This window comes from Esox lucius, chromosome 24, assembly GCF_011004845.1.
Source record: "Esox lucius isolate fEsoLuc1 chromosome 24, fEsoLuc1.pri, whole genome shotgun sequence".
In the NCBI taxonomy this organism is placed as follows: domain Eukaryota; kingdom Metazoa; phylum Chordata; class Actinopteri; order Esociformes; family Esocidae; genus Esox; species Esox lucius.
Window position 1 is genome coordinate 10784928 of NC_047592.1, and position 27699 is coordinate 10812626.

General features: G+C 43.8%; 1 protein-coding gene across 2 annotated transcripts in view; it reads left to right on the forward strand.

Annotated features, from left to right (window-relative positions):
* The first annotated feature begins 7917 nt into the window (after nt 1–7917).
* ppargc1a (peroxisome proliferator-activated receptor gamma, coactivator 1 alpha) overlaps nt 7918–27699 on the forward strand; it is a 293004-nt gene continuing 273222 nt past the window's right edge. The window contains exon 1 of one of the 2 annotated variants that reach the window (XM_013140466.4): nt 7918–8255. In XM_013140466.4, coding sequence (XP_012995920.2) covers nt 8175–8255 — 81 coding nt within the window. In that variant the 5' untranslated portion in view covers nt 7918–8174. The remainder of the gene's footprint in view (nt 8256–27699) is intronic. The other variant, XM_013140465.4, reaches the window with a different exon arrangement.

Below are 27699 nucleotides of genomic sequence, written 5' to 3' on the forward strand. Positions count from 1 at the left end.
GGTACCTTCATGTGGATGTTTGACACGTACCACCTACCTGAGCCTTGCTGCAGACAATGTGCACCCTTTCATGGCAACAGTATTTCCTGATGGCATTGGCCTCTTTCAGAATGCATATACATCATGCTGTGGTATATTGGCCACATACCGCACCCCCTTATTGCTTAAATATGTCTAGTGTTAGCCAATATATACTATTGTGATAATTCAAGATATCACTGTTAGTCTGACAGTAATCACAGTTGGGTCAATAACATGTCTATGAGCGAAATCAATGTAGAAAATCATAGGGTGCTCGAAATTGCTTAAGCAAACAATTTCTCTTAAACCTCCTCTAAACGTCCTTCACTGCAATTTTAATTTGCTATAATCGTTGGACAACATAGTTCTTGTGCTCAAACTCTGAACAGAAATGAACAAAAACATTGCTTAGCCTTATCTAGCCAAGAAAGTTGGATGGAGCCCCGGAAGTTTCTTTGAAAGCGTCCCCCGTCATTTTATGGGTCAGCAGCCCAAATGAAGTGTGTCGCTGTGTGAGGCAGAGCATAAAGCCACAAGGAATTGGGCATCAGGACTCCTCAGAGAAGAAAGACTTGAAGACGGGTCAGCCGGGTCCTGGAGAAGGAAAGGCCGAATTGGGGGGGGGGTGTCCCGGGTTCTCCCACCCCGAAGGCTCCCTGGTGGCTGCTTTGGGGGTTTGGGGGCGTTTCGCAGCTTGTGTCCGAGGCAGCTTTGGCAGGCTCTGTCTCAGCATTAATCAGAGTTAAAGCCTCCTGACAGTTATATGAACTCCAGCGTTTCAGCTCCCCTCCACCCCACCTCATGGTGGATTATGCTTTAAGAAAAATGTCAATGCCTGTGAATGCAGTTTTAGATTTAGTGCTTATTTCTGAAAATATGGTGCTTTATGCACTCTGCCCATTGCGGCTGAATTCAGCTGGTTTCCCTCTTGACATTTCCCTCCCTCATTGTATATTCTCAGTCGCTCTGCGTCGATGGTCTAGTTTCCACCCAAAATTCATTTTGCCTGAATGGCAGCCTGTGTCTTGTTCACCTCTGCCATTTCAGTTGCTTTCTGTCCCAATTATAAAAAATAAAAAAAAGAGACTGCCTTTGTTACGCTGCTGGGCCAAAACTAAAACATTTGCAGTATCACAGTTTATGTTCACACCACTGACTGTGAGAGTGTGAACACGCTTTGCCACTGAACCCAGGGGGCCTTTTTGTTTTAGCTCCGTGTGGATCCATTAGTCGTAGATGAGGACCAAATAATTTTTCCCCCACCTTTGGCATAACATATGTAAGTCGGCGCCTGCCAGAGAAGGGATGAGTCTTATGTAAAGAGACACGCGACTGAGGAAGACATGGAAACTTCAGAAAGCGACCATTAGCATTTGCCCCCCCTGATTGAAGTTTCAAAGACAAGTCAGCCAAGAGGGGAGGGCCAGCTGATGCGTTTTCAGAGCCCTCTTCAGGAGCGAGATGAGAGTGGCGGAGAATATGGCTCCCTCTGCTATTGAGGGAGCCGTAGCATATTAAGACTATGGCTTGTGCGATATGCAAAGACAGGAGATTAGCATGTTTATTTTGATCTTCAGACTGTTGGGAGGCAAAGCTTTTCCATTTTTTAAATACACTTACTTTTTCACAGGAATTTAAATGCAACCATGAAAGGAAGATTAGCACCTGAAGCCAATAGAAAACCCATTAGTTTGAGCTGATCATGAAAATATATGGAATTGATCCTGGTGTCACAGCCTTTTTCTTTCATGCTCAATTTTTCCAATTGATCCATTCTGTCATACATAATTACAAAAAGTTTTTGATTAGTGAGCGTCTAATGACTGTAAATTAAGACATTTAAACAGTTTCCCTAGTCCATCCATTGTACCATCTTTTCCTGGTGTGTACATCACTCGTTGATGATCTCGTTCGCCGCTCAGACCACACGTGCTTCGGCCAATGGGTTGATTCCTGCCTCATCGAATGGTGTGGACTGACAGATTGCTATGGTGTGGTTAGCAGAACCCATCCAAGCATTGAAGTATTTGTCATCTGACCAGAAGCATGCCCCTGACACATTTAGAATGATGCACTCGGTCTTGAGACAGTAATCAGTGCAGTTCCTTCCAATGGCATGGTGGAATGTGTTATTCAAATCAGTTTTCTAAGATTTTACTGGCACAGTTTACCTTACAGTCCTGCCCATGTATGAGCTGATATGGAAAAAAATATTTCACACTCATTTTTGTCTGGCAGTCATGTTCAAAGATCATACTTAGGTAATGGAATTATATAAAGGGAGTATTGTTTCAGCAAAGGGGACCTTCCAAGGCGTAACCTTTTGTCATGGTTAATAAGAAGTCATGGATATGTTACTATGTGGGATAAGATATTGTTTGGGCCAGTGTAACCTTGGTTCATCTGTTCACCCAACCCTCACCTGCTGCCACAGTCATTTTCCATCTTTGCTGATGTGACAGGACAAGGGGCCGCTCAAGAGCTGCCTTTGGACATAACTTACCAAAACCACAACCTCCGAGACAAACGGAAGAGGTAATGGCTTTGTTTACCACGCCAGCCAATCAGCACATAAATCACCACTTTGTGCGGGAATGACTGCAGATCTGGACCACCCATGGATGGAGGCGTCATCAGTTTGGGTGTTGTTGGTGGTGGAGGGGAAATTATTGCAAGACACCTCAGCATTTTAGAAACCCCATCCACCATCCGAAACACCGAGCCCCCCCGCCATTCTGCACCAGCCTTTCCTTCCACTCCGGGGCTAGACAGGTGTCTTATCTCCATCACGCAGCACAAGGGCGGCCAATCTCGCAGGAAGATGGCGACTGGAATGTGACAAATCCATCTGTCCTGGTTTGAATTTGTATGCTAATTTGAAGTAATAGCCCCTCTGGTGACAGTGTGACTGAACAATTCAATCATGCCATCTTTGACAGTTGCTCGCCAGCCTTTTCTGTGATATGGTATGTGTGAGCCATCGGGTCGGGGCTTGATAGATTAGCCACATAGGAGTAGGTTGTAGTCTGCATGTTTAAAATTGGGCTGCCAGTTGGAAATTCATCTTTGCCTCAACTAGAGGGATCTGTGTGGGCACATGCTTGGAGGAAAAGAAAAACAATATTTACATAATCGATGATTTCATCTATTCCTCAACTTCACATATTGCTGGTGATGTATCACCAGCAATTGTTGACCGGTGTTATTCACTTAGCTAGCTATGCAAAATCGTGGGAATGGTTGAAATCACATGCAATTGTCACATTGAAAGTAGATAATTACTACCTTGTATCAGATTCAGATTCTCTGAAATTCATATAACCCCTAGAATTTGACATATTAGCGTCAGGTCACAAAAAGCAATGATTCAGTACAGCAACGAGCCCTGAAGTGTAGCAAGCAGCAAAGTACACCATTTGTTTTGAAAAGGCTTGCTCAGACCCATGATTTTTCTCGCGCTGTGCAGCTTCCCTTTGCCGTGCAAGTACATGGTGCTCTGTAATCTTTAAATGAATCTACAGTGGAGGACAGATTATAGAAGACTGTGACTGAGATAACACTAAAGAACAAACCACACTTCTCCCTAGTGGGCATTTTGCTTGCACCACTCAATTCCAATACCCACCCCCCCCCCCCATCTAGACCTTACTTTCAGACCACTGACTTGGTTAACAACCTATTTGTTCTTCCCACAGGAACAAGGTTTAGGCAATGTACAGACATTCTGTAAGGCAGTTGCTTCCAGTACCACACTCGGGAATCTGAATAAATGACCTAAATAGGGAAGCTAATATGCAATTACTACTCTGGAGAAATATACCAGAAACGTATAGTAAACATTATAGGGGAAACAAGCGACAAATAATAACCATGTTGAAAGAAATCCCAATAAAGACAATTTGACCAATCAAGGTATTGCGTTTGGTTTTGAAATGTGGTCGATACATTCCCTACTGGCCACATTGAATGTGACACATCAAACATTGGTTTATTTAGCTTCGTCCAAACCAACTGACTGTGCTGAAGGGCTGCACAAAAAGCATTTTACAGTCAACATGGTATTAACATGAGGAGGGAAAAAAAACAATCAGTGTCAATTTCATTTTTTCATTACTCTGGCCAGTGAAGTGAATCTCTGACAATTTGTGTGAGAATGAAATCGTACAACATTAAGCCACTCAACCAAAATTCAAAAGGTTACAGCTGATGCGTGGCGAACACACGTCGGATCAAACGACAAGGAGAGTACAGAGGGAACACAGAGAATGAAAGCCTCTGACTGCTTTGTGGTCTGTCATTTTAACAGCCAAAAGACAGCCCTCCAAACAAACTCTGCTGGTGAACCTTGTTGTAGTGATTTGACAGTGATGGAAGGAGACTAGCCCTTGTTTGATGAGCAACACTGTCTTGAATCTATGAACTGAATATCTTTTATATATTGGATCATTACATCTGTCCCATTATGAGATCTGGCCTTGAAGGCCATCTCTGTTTCAAGATACCTTCTTCTTTTACTACTTCTATATGCGGGCAAACTAACAGACCTGTATAATTCAATGGCAAATCCCTCAAAATGACCTGGCCCCGGTTTTTCCACAAGTTATCTACTCTATTTGGATCACTAAAACACTACCACTCCCTATGGAATTTACAAAAAGTGGTTCCTTACACACAATGCCCTTTATCTGGATTTACCAGTGGCTGTCCACTGTTGGAATCCTGAGAAAATTCCCAGGCAGAAATTCAACCAAACTGACTTAGTTAAGATAATAGCAGTGTGTGATGATGTGATGCACGTAAAAGGTACTTCTCTCCCATTCTTTTGAATGTACCAAAAAGCATTAAATCTCTCGATAGTTGTGTCCAAATAAACTCAGTAACATGACAATGCTTTGAAAGGTCCGAGCTACAGACCTCAGGCTTGAGTACTGCTCTATGTGTCTATTGGTTCTGCATCTGTTGATGCCTAACTGTCTGTGTGATGAACGGGACTGAGCCACAGCGGTGTTCGTGAGACGAGAGCGGATCCTGCTGTCCGGGGGTGGTTCTTCTCACCAAAGTCTGAGTGGTTTTGAGCTTGAAACCATTATGACCCGTCTAGTCCGTGAGCCAGGCGAACAAATTTGGGCTGACAGGCCGATGTCCTTACAGAAAATGTGTGACAGCGGTGCAGCAATGGTAGCTGTGTCTCATCAACCTTTCATGCCTTCCTCCCAATCACATTTCTTTATTACACAAGTTATTACTAAGGACCTCTCATTCTTAGCAGATAACTTGTGTATATCACCGGTATGCTCAGATTCACAGCAATTCATCGGACACATTTTCAGGAGTAGGTGAACGCATTCCCACGCCAACAACCACCATTGAGCTCACCGGCCACAAAGCAGTCTTGCCATAAGGAATGCAACGACAAGACAAGGCAGCCCCATCTGACTTCCACCCATCCAGCCCAGGTTTGCTATGATCACATTTCTCCATACCCCTCTACTGTACTCCGGGGCACTGTTGGTATGCTGTAAAAACAAAATGTAAATACCTTGGTTGCGTAAGTGTGCTTATGTTTCAGAGAAAAGTAGTTGTCACATTTTATAGACCACAAATATGTACCCAACCCTTAAGTTGGGGTCAAACTGACCCCGTTTTAAGACTTTGATTTGTCTGAAATACCATTTAGGTTGTTTTGATCTGCATGAAACTTGATAATATCCTCAACATTGTGTTTATGAACATATAAAACGAAAGGTGACCAAATGTAACAGTTTCAAGGGCCTCTAAAAAAAAATAGTTACAGTCGTAATGTTACGGTCAAAATGACCCGGTGGTGGAGAATAGATGAAAATGCTTGTTGAACATCCTGCTGAGAACAGATATAGAGTGGGAACTATACCTTACAACACCTTACTACATGTGTAAACAATACACACACACACACACTGCACAAACAAACCATGCCTGCCATGGTCAGTGTTTGTTGCACTACTTCTACCAGGTAATATGAGGTGAAGAATTGTCACATATTAGAGATACAACAATCAACCATAACATTATGACCACCTGCCTAATATTGTGTAGGCCCCCCTTTTGGGACCCCCATCCACATGAATGGCAGGAACCAAGGTTTCCCAGCAGAACATTGCCCAAAGCATCACACTGCCTCCGCCGGTTTGCCTTCTTCCCATAGTGCATCCTGGTGCCATGTGTTCTCCAAGTAAGCAACGCAAACACACCCGGCCATCCATGTGATGTAAAAGAAAACGTGATTCAACAGACCAGGCCACCTTCTTCCAGTTCTGATGCCCACGTGACCATTGTAGGCGCTTTTGGAAGTGGACAGGGGTCAACATGAGCACCCTGACTGTTCTGCGGCTACGAAGCCCAATACACTACAAACTGTGATGCACTGTGTGGTCTGACACCTTTCTATCAGGACCAGCATTCATCTTTCCTGAAATTTTAGCTATAGTAGCTCGTCTGTTGGATCAGACCACACGGGCCAGCCTTCACTCCCCATCAATGTCGCCAGTTCACTGCTTTTCCTTCCTTGGACCACTTTTGATAGGTACTGACCACTGCAGACCGGGAAGACCCCACAAGGGCTGCAGTTTTGGAGATGCTCTGACCCAGTCTTCTAGCCATCACAATATGGCCCTTGTCAAAGTCACTCAGATCCTTACGCTTGCCCATTTTTCCTGCTTCTAACACATCAACTTTGAGGACAGAATATTCACTTGCTGCCTAATATATCCCACCCAATGACAGGTGCCATGATAAAGAAATTATCAGTGTTATTCACTTCACCTGTCAGTGGTCATAATGTTATGGCTGATCGGTGTATTTCACCCACTGAGACACTTTTTTAATGTTTAACATCACACAAACTAAAAGTTAAATCACCCCTCACCTTTCACAAACACAAGCTATAATTATCTTTGTTATTATTGGAACTTATTATTGGAAAATTATTGGAATTATTGTTGTGTAGTAGGTGGGAGGACCCATATTTTTCGTACAGTATATTCTCTAAAGTAGTTCACTTCGATAACTGTGACACAAGACCAGCAAGTCGTGTGAGAGACAAACAGCACGTGGTGTGAGAGTCTTCCCAGAAACCTCTCCTCTGTGAACATTCTCATCACTTATTGTGCAGAGATGACCAGCCCTGCTCCATCTGATTCCCTAACTTTCCATTTGTGTGTAACATGTTTTGACCCGAAACACTGATGTTGTCACTATGGTCATAATATCTAGAGATTATTAAGCAGAACATTGTCTAGAAAATGTAAGTATTGGTCAGTTTTTTTTCAAATAGAGATACATTTCTGTTTTTGGGGTAAAAAACAAGTGTTCATCATAAGGTAAATGTGGTTTAAATGGACTATATAATAAAATAAAACGAGTAAATGTTATAATCTATATGAGTAATGAGTTGGTTATGGATGTCAAACATAATGTGTAACCAAAATGTTAACAGAACACAAGGGTTAAGTATCTAAACAGGTTGTGAAGTGCTCCGAAACACTAGAGACCAACTCAGAATATTAGAATCTTAATTATCTTATTTTTTTTATGGAGCACTACATCCATTTCAAAATGATAAAGTTTACAATAACAACAAAAATATACAAAAATGTATTTATGGGACAATGACATCCTCCAGTATGAGATTCCGATTTAATATAATTTATTTTAGAATGTTTTAGACATAATTTTGCTTAGGCCCCCGAAAGTCTGTGCCTTGTCAGAATGGCCATCATTCACTCTAGGTTTATGGGTACAAGGCTTCCAAGAGAAGTAGCCCAGCTGAGACCGATTGGTAATTCAGCCTTAAGTTCATACGAACAGAACGTATGGGTGCAAGGCAACATTAGAAAAAGAAGTTTTTGCGAAGTTCATGAAAAAATTTGCATGCAGTTTAATTAAAAATATATATACTCATGCTAGAATTTTGGTCCAATGAAGGCATCCCGTATCCAGGTTATGGAAAGAAGCTGCCCACGTGACGGAGCCAGGCAGCAATACAGCAACACAGCTTTCGTGCGTTTTAATACACAGCGCTAGAAGACGCAAGCGGGGCAGAAAGACTCATCGAGGGAAGAACAAAACCTGTTTTCCGAAAAAATATTCTACTCACTCGTCGCGACACAACAGACATGGACGGTTATGCGCTGACAGAAGATGAGCTGTTTTCCTCCTGCCTCCTGAACCTCACCTGGGAGAATTCCTACGAGCAGGTAGGGACGTGACTCCGCTCAAATCCTTCCTCGCTGACTCTGAAAGTAGCCTATCCATGCAGTCCTTTTGCTGCGAGCAGGTGCATGATTTGGGGTTCGTTTAAATCCAGAGGCAGCGATGAGTAGCCCTGTAGCCAATGTATACTTTTTATAAGGTTGTATACTAGAGTGAAGGTTATGTTAATGCAAAACACTTTCACCTTGTCTCTGGCAAATTGCACTTGGCGGCAATACAGTTGGGCTCCTTAATGCACAATCCTCTCCATTATCACAACTAGCCTATACATGTCTAGTGAATATTAACGTACACTTCGTGTACGCGTGTCTTGGGTAAGTCAGATTGTTCTGCCCTTCACGGTAGTATCACTGTCCGCGTGCCAAGGCATTCCATTGAATAAACTTTCGGAAACTCGATTGGCTTATCATGCTTGGTGACATCACCCGATTCAGTTTTGCCTGACCTAGCAGGGAGTGTGGGTGTTACCAGTGTAAGGGTATTATTCCTAGTATATTCAGCCCTTAGTTATATTATATTCACCATATACAATCCCAAAGATGCATTAATGCTATTATAAATTGGTTAACATCACAATAAAAAAACATTTATTTAGGTCATTCTGTGGGATGTTGCCCCACCACATCTTTCAGCTAATCAGCATTCAGGGTTTGAACCACGTTTTTCCCCCCTAATATCGTAAATAACTGATCATTTAAATAATTATAAACCTTACTTGATAGTTTATTTAGAAACCCCTTGCAATATCTAACCAATTAAAAAAAAAAAAAATCTCTGTTTAGGCCTATGCTATGCATTGTTTTCCATTTCCATATGCAGGCAGTTAGTTTCAGTCTAGCTGTAACTTTGGTACTTGACGATGTGCTGATGGAATGGAAATGCAACCCATAAGTGCCCATCTCTCCATCACTCATGAGTTAGACTCCCTTTCTAAAGTTACACAGCATTGCCAGGGATCAAACAACTAACCCCAAGGCTTTGAAATCAATAATGATTAGCCCAATAGATGAAATAAATCTTATGCCAGGAGCCCTATCAATAAATCAGAACCAACAAGAAAACAGCATTGCTCTGAAGACACTAAAGTTTGATAATGTGATATCCACTGGCAGCATGCTCAACTGAAAATGTGAGTTCTGACTTGCAACTGTATATCTCATTGTGAATTATTAGACGGTTTGGATGTGACTGGTTTGGAATCCTGGTAGATGTGAAGCAAGCGATGTATGAGTTGGTGGAGTTCAAAGCTACCTATTGTTGATCAGTACTGGTATGTTTTCATCCTGCCACACTAGGCCTGCTGCCTCTTCCACAGAACAGCCGCGTAGTGTCTGGAGATAATTACCTTTATTCACATTTCTTTCAAACCCAGTCATTCTGCTTTAAAACACATTTAGGTTGACGTATGAAATCTGTCTTCATCAAATTCCAAGGATTCTAATTTGTGAACGTGTGAGCTATAATCATCCCCCTAACAAGAATGGGAGTTAAATGTATTTGCTCTGAATGTAAAGAGGGCTCAAAGCTATTTAACAAATCATGCTGCTTGATTGATGCCAAAATATCGGTTCGTTTTCTGGAATGCTTGATGTAAATTTGCTTGGATGCTGTCCCCAGGGCTAAGGATGTATTTCTTAGAAAGGTTTATTATTTTTTATAATTATAATTGCTTTTAGGTCACTGGCCAAACATTTGGAGGAGGGCACGTACAAATAGTTTAACACTTTTGATTTTGGAGAACTGTTTTAAATGACAGTTGCAAATTTAAGCAAATTAGGTGCATAATCGAGACTTTTTGTTGGAAAAAATATATATATTGCAGCAGTATTTTGGCAGAGAAAACAAGCCATCCCAAACATTATTAGTAAGTCACTGGGATTGCTGTATGATTTTGCCACCACTAAGATGTTGCCGATTGCCTTGTTAAACCAGAGCCAAACTCTCAATTTACGTGTGCAAATGATTGGGGCTACAGAAACTAAGCCTTAATTAAAAACTCTGAGACACAGTTTCTAATTTCACAGTTTTACCATGGGTCTATACATAGTACCGGGGGGAACTTGGGTTTCCAACCACAGGGATAGGGGCAGCTGCTGGACTTCCTGCTTGGAGAGAAGTTAGTTCTTCTCCCAGGCCTGCTGTTTATGGCTAAACTGTACACACGACCTTAGTTTCCCCAGCTCCTGCTGCGTTGAGGTACTAAATAAATCTGAATGAAATGTATAAATAAATTAGAACATTTTTGACACATTCCCTTCTTGTGGCCAGATTATCCACTCAGGCTTGAGCTCTTGGTGAATTTATTATCCGGTCTGAGACACAGAGGCCATGTGTGCCGAAGTGTGATCCACATATGCAGGGACCTGATGTCCCCACAACCACGGTAGAACCTGAAAAGCAGGTTCCCAAAATGGGGAAAATGCAATTTTCGGGTTTAGGGAAAAACTTTGAATTGGTTTCTTTTAGGTTTTAGCATTACTGGTTAGGGTTAGGTTAGGTGTTAGGGAGAGGTTAGGTTCGGGGTGGGGGGCTACCCCTAATTCTCAAAGAGCTGGTAAGGAGACCAATGAGCTGGATGAATAAAAGGGTTGACATGTCCACTTCATTTACCAAATGAAATATATGGTGCCTGTGTCTTTGAAGGAAATGACTGAGGATCCGTCGGCTGCTGTCCAAGGTGCTGAAGGTTTCATCAGACATTTGTGCTGCATGCTTCTAAAAATTCCAGACTCGATCGCCGTCTGGCCCCCTTGCTCTTCAGAAGTGATGTATTCAGTTTGTCTCGACAAATCACACGAGCTCTCTCGGCCCGGGCTGTAAAGCGTTAGGCGGGCCTATCATTCAGAGGCTTCAAAAAGCCTGCAGACCCGCTCTCAAAGTAGTTTCAGAGGACTCATGCATTTTTTAGCCTGTTTCCCCTTCAGCATATATTTGATCACAGGTGGGTTCTGGTTTCTTTGCCACTCTGCTGCTGAGTTAAATGAAAATGCCACCTTATTCTGTCCACACAAAGTTTCAGAACATTACTTTTGTGTTTCAAATTGTTATCTAGGGCGATTGTATGGCAAGGGACCAGTAGCCTACCTTTGATATTTAGTGTTTGATTTCCCATATTGCTCACACTGCTGGCAGATAGCAAGATTCCTTTGGTTTTCCACCGATTTCACAAACTCCTGGAAATCCTCAAACCAAGAAAGGCAGCTAGACGCACTTACAGAATACCCTATGGTTTAAATCATGGTTTTTAATACATTTTTGGATTTATTCAATGGTCCTATTGATTGTTCATTTTTTTTCTTTTAAGGTCCCCCATTGTAACATGTGGCCTTCTTTTCACTCTTTTTGTGGTTGAAGTTAAGTTAAAACTGTCCTTTTTAATACTAGTTGTGTTTTGTTATAGAGAAAATTGCTTATAAGTTGATCAGTGGGTTTGAACAAACAAATGTGTTAATTCTTTTCAAATGTAGTTACCAAGAATGTAATTTACGTATTTTATTATGATAAAAATTACAGTTTCCTGTCATGGGAAACATTTTATTCAGTGTAAAAGTAATGCATTTTCTTGTGTTTAGTTTTTTTCCTTTTTAATTAGGTTATTTCTCTCTAATCCCCAGTGTTGTGATTCCAGTTCCCATTGTTGGTGGGCGAAGTGCTCTTCCAGTGAACATCTCTTATCTGCTTGTTATCACGTGCACCAATTTCTTGTTGTTGCCATCTGTTTGAGGTTTTAGAACTTTGTGATCACTGCTGATTTTTAAAAGGGATTTCATTTAAAATAAATCTTTCATTAGTTACTTGTTCAACCTGAACATATGGATGGGGCTCTATAAATCTATATACAGGTACATACGGTATGCGACAACCCAGGATTTGAACTCCTTGTGCCACAGTATTCAGTTGTAATACGGGTCAGTGACCTAGGCTGCTGTGCCACTTGGGGGCCTAATAATGGATTTTCTAATTATTGGATTACGATTGTCCCGCATTTGATCAATATTAATTGTTTTATTTAGATGAACAAGTATTGCTTTGTAAAAAGGAATTGTATAACAATATGAAAGAATGAGTGGATATAAGGCCACATGTAAAATTGGGTAAACGTCCCCTGCAAGAATATATATTTTGCCTCATGAGCTTTGATGAACTGTAATACCCTATCAGAATCCAGAAAATATGTTTCATTCCAATGTTTTAAACAAAGTAAATGTAAACACTATAGCTTCCAAACATGGTAATATTAATATAGCTAATGGATGGCCAGTCCTTGCATCAATAGCTATGTCTATTTGTTTCTCCAGCCCTATCCCTCAACGTTTCTCCAGCCCCACCCATCAACATTTCTCCAGCCTCATCCCTCAACATTTGTCCAGCCTCATCCCTCAACTTTTCCCTAGCCCCATCCCTCAACTTTTCCCTAGCCCCATCCCTCAACGTTTCTCCAGACCCATCCCTCAACGTTTCTCCAGACCAATCCCTTAGGATTTCCTAAAACCACTGTGGCACTGAGGATGATTTATAGGTTCAACTGCAGATTGCCCTTTTAAATAAAAATTTCCTCAAATGTTTTCTCTGTAAGGGGTTTGTGTTTGAACCAACAAGGTCTCACAAATCAAAACAGGATTGTTCTAATGAAATAATAGGCGCTATCCCACTTCTGCATACATCAGAAACATTGCTTTGTAACCCTTCGTTGGTATAGCCTAGCTATCACAGGTGAACAGTTCAATACGTTTTCATACTCAGAAGTCTTACTTCTGTTGTTCTAATTGTCAGTGGCACTCAGATCATCGGCGAAAATGTGCGGAGAAAAACGCCCGCCTAGCATCAGTGATACTGTGTGGAGATAAGAGAATGCAGCGAAAAAATGCGAGAAGGCCTTTGCTTGCTTCTTCTCTATGAGGTGAAAGTGCTCTATCAGACATTTGAACTGTGCATCTGAAGGATTGGCAGTTTCACCTGAAAAGGAGGCTCTGTGTTTGCACTGAGCCTCTGAGCTTTTCATAATACTTGCAGGGCTGTAAACAGGTGTTTTACTCTCCCTCTCTCTCTCTCTCTCTCTCTCTCTCTCTCTCTCTCTCTCACCCGGTGCCACACACTTCCTCTCTAATCTCCCTCTCTGTCTGTGTCCCACACTCTCCCTCCTCATCCTCTCTCCCTCACTACATACAGAGGTGTCTGGAGGGGTAGGTTCCTTTATTATCTCAGCCGCCGATTAATTGCTTTTCTTAACCTCTGCAAACGTGTCCCTACACCGTCCCAGATCCCGCCACGCGTGCTTACACGGACAGCCCCCCGAGCCCCCGGCCGCTCAACCCCGCCTCCCGCCACCCGCTCAGAAAACAAAACGCGCCACCTTCCTCCAATCTCCCGCCGCTGTGCAATTTCTGACCTCCCTTCTTCCATTCCACTTGGATTATTAGTGATCGTCGTCATCAGGTTAGTTGGTTTGTTTGCTCCGTTTCTTTGCGCACTGCGGCGCCTGGACCAGGTCACTCGGGTGGGGGCCGCTGGTGGGGGCCGAGTGTTCAGGCCCCCGGGCTTCTGGCTGAAGGGGTTTGTTCATTTCCAGGCCCCCGGTCGCTCGACCGGATGAGATGAGTTTGGTGGTCACGGGTTTGCACGTTAATGTATTCGTTGTCATAAAAAGTGGCGTCTCTTCTGGCTGCAGGTCACACGGGGAGGCGGCGGTGGGGGGAGGGTGTGATGGGGGGGGGGGGGGTTTATGCAGGGGAATATTACGTTGCCACTTCTTGAACTGTCCTTATTCAGTGATTAAATAGATTTTGGCCTTGAGTTCTGCTGCCCAAGCAGTTTCTATTTTCTTTTATTTTCCCCTCCCTGAGCCTTTTTTCCTCCTGCTTTGCTACTGAAGCATGCACGTGTGCCATTCGCGCCCCTCATTGGTCCACCCCCCCCCCCCCCCCACCCCCCACCCCGGTGCTGGGAGGTGGAAAGCAGGTTGTGCCTTGGCGACGGCTCGCCTCCCAAGACCTTGGCCTTTTTAGGACATCCTGAAAGTACGTCTGACTGGCGCCCATCTTAATGATTTATGCGCCTCGTCTGAAATGTGGTCCGCCCGCCTGCCGCAGTCTGGGGAGCGGCGTAGTGATCTGGCGTAGGAGGACGGAGGCCCGGTTTCATAACGGACACGAGTCGGAAGGAGTATCTTCGTAGGACACTGTGCTGCTGAGTCCATCGGTTTGGCTGTTCATTTTGTGCGCGAGTGGTAGTCATGCTTTATTCAGACGCCGAGAGGTTGTGCCTGAGTCGTTGGAACATGTGTTTCTCTGTCCAGAGTTTCCAATGTATGATTTGAGTTTTTGGTCCTGGTTTCACGGCAACTGTGTATATAAACAGTGGAGACAAAATGCCAGCCAAATATGGTTGATATGTATCATTTGAGGGTCCAGGAGAAGAAAAGTGCAAAAAAGGTGAACTCATCTAACCTTTTCATAAGTCTCTCTTGTGCTTATTAACTTTTACTATGACTGTGCACATCAATTAATATCAGTGGAGTTTTGGCATTTCAGCAAGTATGGCCCTAGTGTAGCCAGGTGCTTGTTAAGGAACGTTGTGGGGTTCCAATCCATCAGAAGAGAGAACATACACATGCACACTCACAAACACACACTCACACAGGTAGACTCCCAGGGCTGTATATTAGGTGTGTGAGAAGAGGGTTGCCCCCCTCTCCCTCTTCAGCATGCTGATTTCCCCCATCAGCAGAAAGCCTGGCTGAGCAGAGCTAATTGAGCTGGGAGGCCCGGCGGGGGGGTTGAGCCCTCCACGGAGCACCATCACTTCCTCGCTTTCACTCTGCGTGCACTACTGTGCCACTGAACCCCCGAACTACAGACACAGCCCGGACAACTCAACCCGCTCCGACACAGCCTGGACGACTCAACCCGCTCCGACACAGCCCAGACGACTCAACCCGCTCCGACACAGCCCGGACGACTCAACCCGCTCTGACACAGCCCGAACTACAGACCCAGCTCGGACGACTCAACCCGCTCTGACACAGCCCGAAATACAGACCCAGCCCGAACCACTCACCCCACTCTGACCCCCAAACTACAGACACAGCCAAACTGATCCCATGCTGATCCCCAAACTATGGACAGCCCAAACTCATCCCACGCTGAGCCCAAACTGCAGGCGTAGCCCAAACTCATCCCACAATGAGCCCATCTCATACTGAAAATAAATAAAATTGTTTAATGCATTTAACGTACATGGGGATTAGTATTTAGCTACACTGACTGATTTTCCACACTGCATTTAGTGCTAAACATACTCTACAATTATGCACCCTTTCCCATTATCCCATCCTTTCGAAGGACGAGGTACGCATTTTAATATTTGTATTATGTGTTGTTATTGAAAGTAATCAAAATTATTTTGGTATTTGTTCATTTATTTGTAACCCCCCCAAAAAAAACAATTTGTTAAATAATTTGTATTAAAGAGGATTTTCAAGTACCTATTTTCAAGCACCTGGGTTAAATGCATTTGATTTTATTGGAGTCAGTGTATTTGCATTTTTCTAATTATTTTCAAGAACTACTTGTCTTTACAAATAATCAGAAAGTAATTAATTGTGCAAACAAATGATCAACTGTGTTAGACTAGCGATTGTACTATTTTAAGCAGGGCTCTTTATAAAATAGCATTACAAGCCAGGAGATTAAATTGGCTCTGCAGTCAGCTGCTGTTTTTCTTTTTCTGTATCTGGGAACAGAGGCAGAAAACGGAGGCAGATTAACCCCATGTATTTGAGGGTAATAAGACGTTTTATGGTGTTCCATTGCCCCAGGGGGTCCCATTGTAAAAGCCATCACAAGCTGTTGAGCAGGAAACCTACGGTTGTTTTCCATCGTAACCTGCACTGAGGGAGTGGTGACTGTCTAAAAACCTGCTTTTACACAGAAAGCCACACTCGGTTTCAGCTGTCCGTTGTTGGCTGCCTGCTTGTTAGCCTGGCTAATGTCTCGTTAAGCCACACAATGGAGGAAATTATGGACTTTTTTGGTCAAAATAGCGTCTCTCAAGAAAGGTTGCTGATGCACAAAACAATAGGCTTTCCTAATGTTCAATTGTTTCTCATGCACTGGCACAAGGTTTTTAATGTTATTAGTTGATTATCTGCTGGGGCACGCCTTAACAGCCTGCTATCCCCAGGGAGCATCCAATAAAAAGTAAAACATTTGGGTCTAATGATGAATCCTTTATCAATTTTGAGAGCGACAGACAGAGGGCGAGAGAGAGAGGGCGAGAGAGAGAGGGCGAGAGAGAGAGAGAGAGAGGGCGAGAGAGAGAGAGAGAGAGGGTGAGAGAGAGAGAGAGAGGGTGAGAGAGAGAGAGAGGGCGAGAGAGAGAGAGAATCCTATGTCAGGTTTGAGAAAGAGAGATAAAGAGAGTGGGAGGAAGAGAGGAAAAAGAGTGAGGGAGAGCGAGAGAACCGTTTTACATTATCAGGGAGATAATTACAAAGCAATCATAAAAAGTTGTTTCCTGGCAAACTGGTAAACAAGCCAAGGGGCTCTGTTTCTCCTTCTCCAGAGTAATTAAAGCTGCTCCAGTCTTCTATTCATCAGTGTCGCATCTTGGACTTAATGTTGCCCTCATCACGCAGCCCAGATTGTGGCTATTTTAACATGGGGCGGGGCGGGGGGGGGGGGGGACTCACTGTTTTGTCTTTCCTCCCTCTAAAAGACATTTGGCATTGTATCCTCCCCTCCCCAACTTGACTGCTTTCGTCCTGTTGACCCTTGGTCACAGAACCTTCCACGATTCCTTTCATCCGGACCTGTTGGTCCGGTGGGAGCCGTGGAACGCAAGGGGACACCTGACACTGGAATGTCTTCCACAACCAACTCCTGAAGCCGCGGCTTCTTGGCGCGTGGTACGGATTGAAAGGTCCCAGTCAAGAGCAAGATGCCCCCGGGGGAATCCGTCTGTGGCCTGACGGGGTCAGTCAGCTGGGTTTTTTTTTTCTGCTTTGACACAGGCCTATTACATAACTGTGTGTTCGGCTAAGTACATCTACTGGCCAGCAGACTAGCATGAGAGCCTGGACCCGGTACTCCCCCACGCTCCAGGTGTTCACTGTACTCTGGGTGATGTAATACACACGTGGTGCCCGTTGGTTCCTGGGCCTTTCGGGTTGTTCTGTCCGAGAAAACCGCTCGTTTGCTCCTTGACGTCACGTCCCCACGAAAAACAAATTGTCTGTCCACGGGATTATAAAGAAGGAACACATGCTTAATGAATACCATGTAAGCTAGAGTGATGGGATGGTGTGTGTGTGTGTGTGTGTTATTAACAGGGGATCATTAAGAGCTTTGATGGTCGCCTTAATGCTGCTGCTATTCATTTGGTTGCTATACAAGATTATACTCACATCAGTTAGTGTATGATCTGAAAATGTGTTAGGTGATGTATGCCGACATCTTGAAGCAGTTGCTGTGCAGTGAATGAAACGCCGGGCCGCCGAAAGTGTGTCCACGCACGGTAAGGGATGACACGGTAAGGGATGACACGGTAAGGGATGACACGTGGCTATGTGTCTTTTTCGAGGCCGCCGCTTCCTCCGTCGCCGACGTGAAGTCGTTACTCACCAACTAACAACAATGGAATCAGTGCATTTCCTATAGAATCGATGAGTGAGAGTAGCTCATCCGAAGAATTAATCAATCTGCGTGGCCTTTTTTCTCTACCCTACAATCCTTTCACCCCCCCCGCCCCCGCCCACCCCACCACGGGTCACCATGTCAGGGATGCCGGGCCCACCTGATTGATCTGTTCGCCTTGACAGCTCATCTGATTTATGGTTACTTGCCAGAAAAGCTGGACCGGACGTTGACCTCTGTCTGTAGCAGAAGTCATTACATGTAATGCTATTCATGGTATTCCTCAGCTTATTGCATTACTTCACCTTTTGTTCCCCAAATACAGGCTGTTTTATGGTGAGCAAATGCAAAATACTGGAGCTGGTTTCGTTTTTAGTGTATGTGTGTATTCAGCCCCCTGAACGTTCTTGGACAACATACTGTAATAAGCTCTTAACATTGGCTCTCTCAGAACCATGCATAATGCCCATCCAGTAATAATGAACGACCTCTTGTAGCAGGCCGTAATGAAAATGAAAACGGTTCCTCGGACAATCTCTCTCGAGCACAAGCCCACAATACCAGGAGTGGCCTGCGTATCATTATATTTAAAATCCAGCCAGCAAGAACAGTCGAATTGTTATGAACACACCTTTTGGTCCTGTTTGAATAGCATGCTAGCCTGACCAATTTGTTTACCTCAAGTGGCCTGTCTGGATAAGATTCTTCAGAATGAGAACGAGTTGCCAATTACAAATGTATCTGGGTTTTTTTTGTGTTGACTGCACATTTATAGAATCCTTGCTAGATCGGTAATATTACAGTATGTTGCTAAAGCTCGGCTAGCAGTTCATGGTACTCCATTGCTGCCCACAACAGAAAGTTCGCTGATTTGGCTCTGTGCGCAGTTTGAGAAGTTAAGACATTGAATGAATATAGTTAAAAGGTTAATTTCTCAATGTATATGTGGTCTGTGTTGCTGGTGTCCTGTTGATCCTTAAATGGAACCGAGCTCTTGCACCAAGCCTCAGGACTACTTCGTGATAGGTATTGTTTCTGTCCGAGGAATTCTGTTGCACTGCCCACAGCCCACTTGGTTTTCCGCCAAAAGCCTCTGCCCACAGCCCACCTGGTTTTATTGACCCTTTGGGCACCTGCAAATAATGATATAATCTACACCTGGCACATCTAAAAGAGAAGTGGATGTCCCTTAGAGTCTGGCTCCTCTCTGTTTCTTCCTGGGTTCTGATTGTAATACCCACTGATCATTAATTTCTTTTTGTTGCTTAGCTCTTTGGACTCTTTGAAATTTGTGTCAACCGCTGATGTAAAAATGGCTTTGTGAAAATACATTTGAATCATTGATTGACTTCATTGGCTGATTCCTCCTGGAAACCTGGTTGGTCATGATTTTGGGATCAGCCAATTAATCAGAAGCTATGCTGAAGCAGACACTAAAGTGGCATAGATACATACACATACACACACACACACACACACACACACAATAGATATTTCCATCTATCTGGTCAAACATCAAAAGGCAAACAAGGATATATAATAAATAATCATAAAGCTAGAAACTACATTTTGCCGATACTGGCATTTGGATAAAACACGAATTTGACTGAATATAATGTACAGTGTCTTGCCGTCTTCTTATCTTTGTAGGTACAGTATAGGCTATAGGTGATAATTTAGACTAGCTACAGTAACTGCTAGCTAACTTCATTGGTTAACGCTATAGGCTAGCTAAAATAACTTACCTGACTTAATTAGTTAATGCTATAGGCTAGCTATAGTAACCGTTAAATGTCTTCATTAGTTAATGCTATAGGCTAGCTATAGTAACTGTCTTCATTAGTTAATGCTATAGGCTAGCTATAGTAACTGTTAAATGTCTTCATTAGTTAATGCTATAGGCTAGCTACAGTAACTGTTATCTGACTTCATTAGTTAATGAAGTGGGCCTCCACAACATCACAGAAGCCCATGGGTAATTGCTGCTGTGGTGGCAGTTTAGCGGGATTGGTGACTGTGTGTGTGTGTGTGTGTGTGTGTGTGTGTCTGCGCATGTACAAGGATTGGGGACACACGCAGCTGGTTGATCACATCTGAGGTTTATTGTGGTGGCTGGTGGGGTGCCCAGCGAGGCGTGGAGAGCATGGTCACCTTACCCCGGGCCCCGCTGTGACAGCAGCCAGCCAGCAAGTCACCTGAGAGCCCCATCGGAAATCAATAAGCCCCACTCTTTAATTGTGAGGAAAAAAATATTCCCTGTTTACAGCATCATCCAGACAGCCTGACTTTGATTTTTTTCTCTACCCCCCCCCCCCCCTTTCGTCTTTTCCCCTGCCACAGTGGAGCAGAATGTGCTCGCTGGCTGATTATGTGCTAGATTATGAAACGGGAGCCTCCTGTTTTTATTTGGGAGCCTATTTGAAATGCATAGAGAACTGGTTCACTTCAGAGCACTGCAGGCGTTTGGGTTTTATCTCGGCAAATGTTTGCCTGCCTGTCTGCCTGTCTGTCTTCTGTGTACTTGCTGTAGCTCTGTGATGATGGCTCTCGTTCCAGGCTCTTCTGGCTACTCTGCACTCTGCAGTGACCCATGTCCACCCTGTGTGGTTGGTGCCACACACAATTTTAGGCCCTCTGAACAGCAGAACAAAGCTCGTGAACTAAGGCTAATTGACGAGCGAGGGAATGAGCAGCCAGTCCACATTCTCAACTCTCCAGTAACTTCCTGTTTACTTCACAGCTGTGGCATAACTAAAAGTCTCTGCTAGCGCTTCTTAAACAGTCAGTGGCGTCTTGCAAATATGCGTCTGTTAGTTTTGCCTGATCGTTGTCGCTATTTGGGCTCTTGGCTTTCTTTGGAGGTGTCACCAACCGGGCTTATGAGATGCCGAAAAGAAGGTGCCACCTTTTCACATTGCCATTTCATACGTACCTGTTCAGGCATCTCCTAGTAGCACTTCACCTGGGGAGGGACAGGCGTCCAGAACCCTGATTGGGCTCTCTTTGGCTAATTAACTGCCACAGTCGGCCATTTGCATCGTTTAATGGAGGGTTTCTGCTGCAGCTGTCCTTCATCTGTCATTCCTGTGATTTGTGCCCTTTACGCCGCAATTTGTGCCATAAAATATTATAAATAGCCAATATGAGCATAGCATTTATTGCTCTCATTATAGTGCCCGGGAATATGGAGTTCGTTGCAGTCGCTTGTTAGACGAGAGCCAGGTTTCCCTTTTAATTACTGGGGAGTGGGGGAAGCAAAACTCCTGGAAGCAGTACGTTTTTTGGTAGTCAGAGTATTTCCTGGTGATTCCTGGAAAGAGGACCTAATTACTGGATGATATTGTTGGTACTCTGAGAGGGCGCGGCAGGCTGACTCTTCTCCCGCTCTTATCTTCTGCTCCGGGGCTATTCAGGGGAACAGCCTGCTCCATTATTTATACTTCTCCATTACGGTATGAAAATTGTGAGGACACTAACATGCATACAACAGAGGAAATCTGCTGGTTTAAACTTCAGCTCCCTTCAAATCCTTTTCTCTGTCAAGTCACGTTAGTTGTGGCTGCAGCAGTGCTCAGGTGAACCCTGAGCAGATGGTTTAGATTGTCTCATACTTGCTGGCATGTACACGGGCACCTGCGCATACAGACACACAGAAATGTGTACACACACACACACACACACACACACACACATTGCCTGAAATATATCTACGTAAAGATCAGTGACCTACTATCTACAGACAAACAGTGCACCCTCTCTGGTTCCTTCTCTATCCGATCCCCCCCCCCCCCCCCACATCTTTCTCTGTCTCTCACTCACTCGCACGCATGCCCGCATACACACTCTCTCTCACTCACACACACACACACACACACACACACAGATAGCAAATACACATTACTGTGGGCCTATGTTTACTCTTGGAATTGTGACCCATTTTAACTGCTACACAGAGTTGAGGATTTTCTGCACACATTTCCGGACAGATTTCTTTTTTTTTTTTTTTTTTTTTTTGTGAAATCCATTTTATAGAGTCCCTTATTTTGCTCTTTAATTGACTTTAATCTTCTTTCATTCTTTATCTTCCAACAACTTTTTCTTGTGCGTGGGACTGCATGAAAATGTATTTTCTGTTCCTACAGAGCAGTTGTTCCCGCGGGAGGATGGATGAGGCGTTTGAGCAGATCACATTTGATTAGACGAAGGGGGGGGGGGGGTTTAAAAAAGGAGCCTGTGGTGTTTCAGCAGAAACAAACAGCGGTGCCATGTCCCTCGGGGAGACTGCCATTTTTCCCCTCACATGGAAGTTCATTCATCTCCGACCCATGTTAACTTTCAGGGTTTAAATGCTGTGCCTGCCGACTGCTTGTTCTTCTGCGTCGCGCGCAGCGATGATATCGTGTACGGGGGGGGAACGAAATTGATGAAAAAACTAACATGGAATGACTTCATCTCGTATTCACGGGGGGATGGCTTTTTTAATTTTTGTAACAGCCTCCTAATATAAACTCACTGCCACTCACTGCTCACTGCAAATTTACATATAAAGTGTCTGATAAGCATATTTATGTGTTGCCAGAGCGAGTTTGCAAATGTTGATGCGAAGCATAAAGGGGGCAGGAATGCGAGTGATGCGTTTTGGATATCTATTGAAAACTTTGAGCCCCATGTCATTTTTTCTTTGGTTTAGGTGAGGGGGTGGGGACAGGGGGCCAGTGAGGGAGGCAGGGGACAAGCAAGAGAGGGGAGGGGTGACGGGGGGGGGGGGGAGGGGTGACAGGGGGGGAGAGAGAGAGAGGGAGGGGTGACAGGGAGAGAATGCGCGCTAGAGATTCGTCTCCGCACTGTCGGAAGGATTTACGGCTGGGGTGTGGGGACATCCATCAACGCGGCGCACGCCTAAGACAACTTTGTCTCTTTGTGCAATTTGTAAAGCTGTCCAGACAAATTGATCCTTAACAAGAAGCAGGCCTACTCCCAGTGGAGGTGAGACCTTTAAGCAGGCTGTAATGCCTGTTTGTTTACCCTAAGATGGGGACGGAATGTTGTGAAATATCACAAGTGGCTGATTCCATGTGCAGTGTGATATAAATATGATATAAACATCAGCTGTTCTGCCCTTTACCCCATATCTCTCAGATTACCATTCAGTGATTTGTTTTAGTGGCTATGAAAATGGAAAGGACCATACAGGTTCCAACCATTATCAGACTCATGTAGTGAACGCCGCGAACAAGTTAAGATGTCTCTCTCTGCCCAACTTGTGTTACTCACGGACAGTGTTTTCTCCAAAAAGTAACGATTTTTCTCCAAGGATTGACGATGCTGTGGAGTTTCCTTGCTTTAGAGAAGGCCTTGTTCCACTTGGACCGAGGTTCCCAAACCTTTCAGGCCAAGTACCAACTCTGATGAAACCTAACCAAAGCCCTCCTTACACAGCCACCATCTTGCAGAAGCCACAGGAAACCAGATGCATTATACACCCAAACATAATCCTAACTGTAAAATAAAACCTAAAAATTTTTTAAAATTTTTATAGTTATTTACATTTTTTTTTCAATGCACAAAAATGTCTAGTCTTACTGTGTAACTCTAGGGGGTGCTCCATGTACCGCCAATGGTCTGTGATCCACAGTTTGAGAACCTCTGTGACTAGGACGTTGGTTGGCTAATACAGATGACTCTTCTGTTATTCAGCTGTAGACCGTGCACTCCTTAAAGGCACTCTGCAGTACTTTCTAGCCATGAGCTCCGAAAGTAGCACTCAAAACGGGTCCAAGAAGATTGCTTAGCCTGTCCTGTGCACTGTGCCAGTGTTCTCTTTCATCTGGCATGTTCCAAGCTATTGCTTAAATGGTTAGTGGCTGAAGCTCAGTGGCAGAAGCGCGATTTGCTTGGGGGGTTGCCGATGTAGGAAATATAATTCTAGCGGTGGCAAATTACACCCTACATGAACTTAATGCGTGTTGTGGTAAACTAATCCTGGATTCTGCTCTAACCAATGAGAAACCCCATCCTATTGCTTCCTGCTGACTGGGCGCTCTGTGTTTCCTGTTGACCGTCAAGATTTGGGACGTTTAGGGGACAATGGGAGAGCTATCAAAGTGACTGGTAACATCTATAAATATTGAATGCCGGGAATTATGTTCAGATTTCTCTGACTCCATAATGGATGAATCCTTCACCCGTTTGCATCGTTCTGCAAATGTGCCCCTCTGTGATCCAGCTCTTTGAAAACCGAATGATTCATTTAGCGAATGCATAGCGAGCCAAAAAGAAGGAAACTAGCTCTTCCATCCAAAGGACTAAGCTTGTGATTATACATGATCTGTCTGGTTAATGCCCTACTGCCCGCTTGAAAGTGGGTCTTAAAAGTTTAGATTAACATCATTATCAGCATTATCTCTCCTTTATTTCAGGGGATATGGAAGACGACTGGACAGTTACCACTACTCCAATGACTGTAGAAGTGAACATGCAGTACACAATTATGATAAGTAGTTTCTAAAAGAGCAAATTTTTAGGCCTTTTAAAAGTGAGTTTTTGGATACGATTTGTTGTGACTATAACATCACATTGCTGTAGGACTCTGTGACTTAATAAATTGTATTCTGTCTTTAGTCAGATCAAGTCATAAATAACTATGTGAAAGTGTTCACCCTCTAAGGTCTGTTGTATTTCGTAATACTACAATTACTAAACCAAAATGGGTCCATTTGTAATATTCTGTCACTGATCTACAGCAAGTATTACCTATTGATAATGGATTTAAATCTTGATGCGCATATTTTCACCTCCAGTGCTGTGGCAACCCCTAAGTTGTTGAACAGAGTACACAAGAGTCACATGATCTCAGATTAAATTCACTTGTTCTTTTAAGGCTCCCGATTTTGGCAACCCATAATCCTACCAAGCCCGCCGAGGTGAGCTTTTAAAACAATTTCTGGAAAAACACCAGTTAGGGGTTTAGAAAAAATCCCAAGCTTCTACACCCCCTAGAGCATGGTTTAATGAAGCATAAAAAAAAAGAAAAGAAAGTGGCACAACCACAACTCTATCTAGGGCAGGGTGTCCATGGATACGTAGCGATGGCAAAGATGTTGTGGTCAAAGAATCACCACAAGGCCAACAGCCGCTCTGAAGGAGGATGGGAAGGTATGTCCATATGTTAAAGGTGGCATTAGTCAGACTTCCACAATACAAATGCAGGTTATTATATATACGGTATTAGGAAAAGATCTGCATAGTTTGCTGTAGTCAGTGTACGCACGCTCATAGGGCTGGCGTGTTCCCGATGATTTTCTCTTGTTTATGTTAGTCAAATCTCGATGCTTTGCCCGGTCTCAAATAAATTGAGATGAAGTTCTGGATATAATTCAGATAGAAACATCTTTTTCAAGTGATAGTGGATACACAGGCTGATATGGACCTAAAAATTGAGGTGTTGGCCATATTTCGCCTCCATATTTCGCTACACTAGCATGGAAAAAGTATACAAAAATTGTTTGGTCAGTTGTAGTCATACTATGGGTTGGATATGCTTTAGAAATGGCAATTCCAAACCACACATTGTGTAAGGTTAGCCAAAATGCCAAGCTAGTTAGCTGTTTTCTCATTAGCTCCTCAGATACACATAATTCTACCCTAGTCACAAATAAAAATATTTATTTGCTCAGTTATCATTATACCATCGTCAGGAATTATACCATTGTCAGAATAGTAATTATTTAAAACGATTTAGCTAGATAGTTAGCTACTTAACAGCTGAGGCTATCTAGAGTTATAAATACAATATTTCTGCTATTTGTCTTTCTAGACACTAGAGGGAGGAATTTACCAACTCCACTGAACGTAAATAGAATGCAAAAAGCAACAATTTTGTTTCTGAGTAAGAGTTGATATGAGGAACTCACTCTTGAAATAAATGATATGGCCCTAGTCTATGGATTTTACATGAGAGAAATACGCTTTTTATTGTGCATAGAACATTTTATTTCAGCTCCTGAAACATGATTCCATTTCAGCTCATAAAACATGAAACCCAGTACATGTTGTGTTTATATATACTCTGTTCAGTGTTTAACACTGCTACTCCACTTCGTGTGGCTTCATGGAAGAGTGGTGCTAAGCTGGTGGAGACTTGCCAAAAAAGACATGCAGTTGTAATTGCTTCCGAAGTTGTTCCTGCAGAGTTTTTCCTAAGTATTGTCTCCGGGTGGGTGAAATTACAACTATTTACCTTTTTGATTCACATTTTAACACTATTTTTCACCTTCAGAGTTTTGTGTAAAAGGCGTTAATGAAAAGAAGAGAATGCCAGTTGCATCAATTTTCATTCCAGACTGTAACTCTGGAAAAACTGGAAGAAAATGTATCCAAGCAGCTACAGTCCACTACATCAGATTGTACCTGCCGTCATGTGTTTTTCCTCAGCCACATTCAGACAGACATCTAGCTTTTGATGCCACACATCACACCTTAACAAATAACAGTATGAAGAGTCTAACAAGAAACTGCAGGAGAATAACATTCCATGACAGTATAATTTAAAAAGCCAGTGTGTCTGAATACTGTCTGACAAACATGGAAGTGACATCTCAGCCTGGCTCTGCATCTGATGTGGGAAATGGATGGAGAGAGAGAAAAAGAGAACGCTGTGTGTGTGTGTGTGTGTGTGTGTGTGTGTGAGAAAGCGAGTAAGAAGTGTTAGAGAGATTTTGTGAGGAATGTTAGCGAGACGGGGGAGAGAACGAGTGAGCGTACAGAGTGTTAGAGAGATCCAGAGAGAGAGAGAGACAGAGAGAGAAGAAGATGCTGTTAGAGGCTGTCCAGATCTTTAGAAACAGGGGGAACTGCATGTTCCTGTGAAAGAATAAGCTGGCAGTACGGCCCCATCTCCTCTGGGCAATAGACAACACTTTTTTTTTGTGTCTTCCTTTTTTGGCTACAGGAAGGGCCAAAAGCGAGATCCCTCTGTGGGCCAGGGGGGTTTACTGGGAACAAATGAACATTTCAGGGACCCAGCTGTGCTCTTAACTTCCAGTCCTCACCCTCTTCCCGAGATAAGTGGAACGGGAGAGACTGGGAAAAACAGTTGGGAAAAAAAATCCAAATAAAACATACAGAGACAATTGGGAGCCGAAGTGGCTTTCCATTTCCCTCCAGTCCTTCACAGGGTTAAAGTCAACTGGAGTGTGACGCCCATTCTGCCCAGGAGGAGACCTGGCTCAGGACTGCAACCCCTGGCGTGTGTCGATAGAGGACTGCCCATTGCAGTGAGCACTCCTACCTGGATCTATTAAAGAGTGGGGATTTGTTCGACTCCCTCTCCCTGCCACTTATTACGGATTCCGCTCGCCTGTGCATTTGCCAAGTGAAGCATTGTGTTGCTATCGATTTGGCCCGAGCCCGGCATGCCGGGAAGAGTAGAGGCACGGCCAGGTTATCAGTGACATCACCCCTCCGAATGGCATTGTTTGCCTCCTCGTCCTTTATCGATAGTTCTGGGGAGTGCATTAAGCAGAGCGCCTTGGCCTGATTTATTGAGATGCTTCGTTGCCTACACTATTCCCCCAAAAGGCACACAGACCAAAGACTGTCTTCCCAGGCTAACTGTGTTTATTTACTTTACACTCCGGGAGAGGACGACAGCAACTTTGACAGCCCCGAACTGCGCTGCGTCGTCCCCTTCTTGTCACGACGGCTTAGTGTTTTTTTTTCGTTCTTCTTTTTTCTTTTTTGCCTCTTTTCTCGCCTTCTCAACGTCTCCGGCAGCCCCGGGCCCAGTCGACACGGA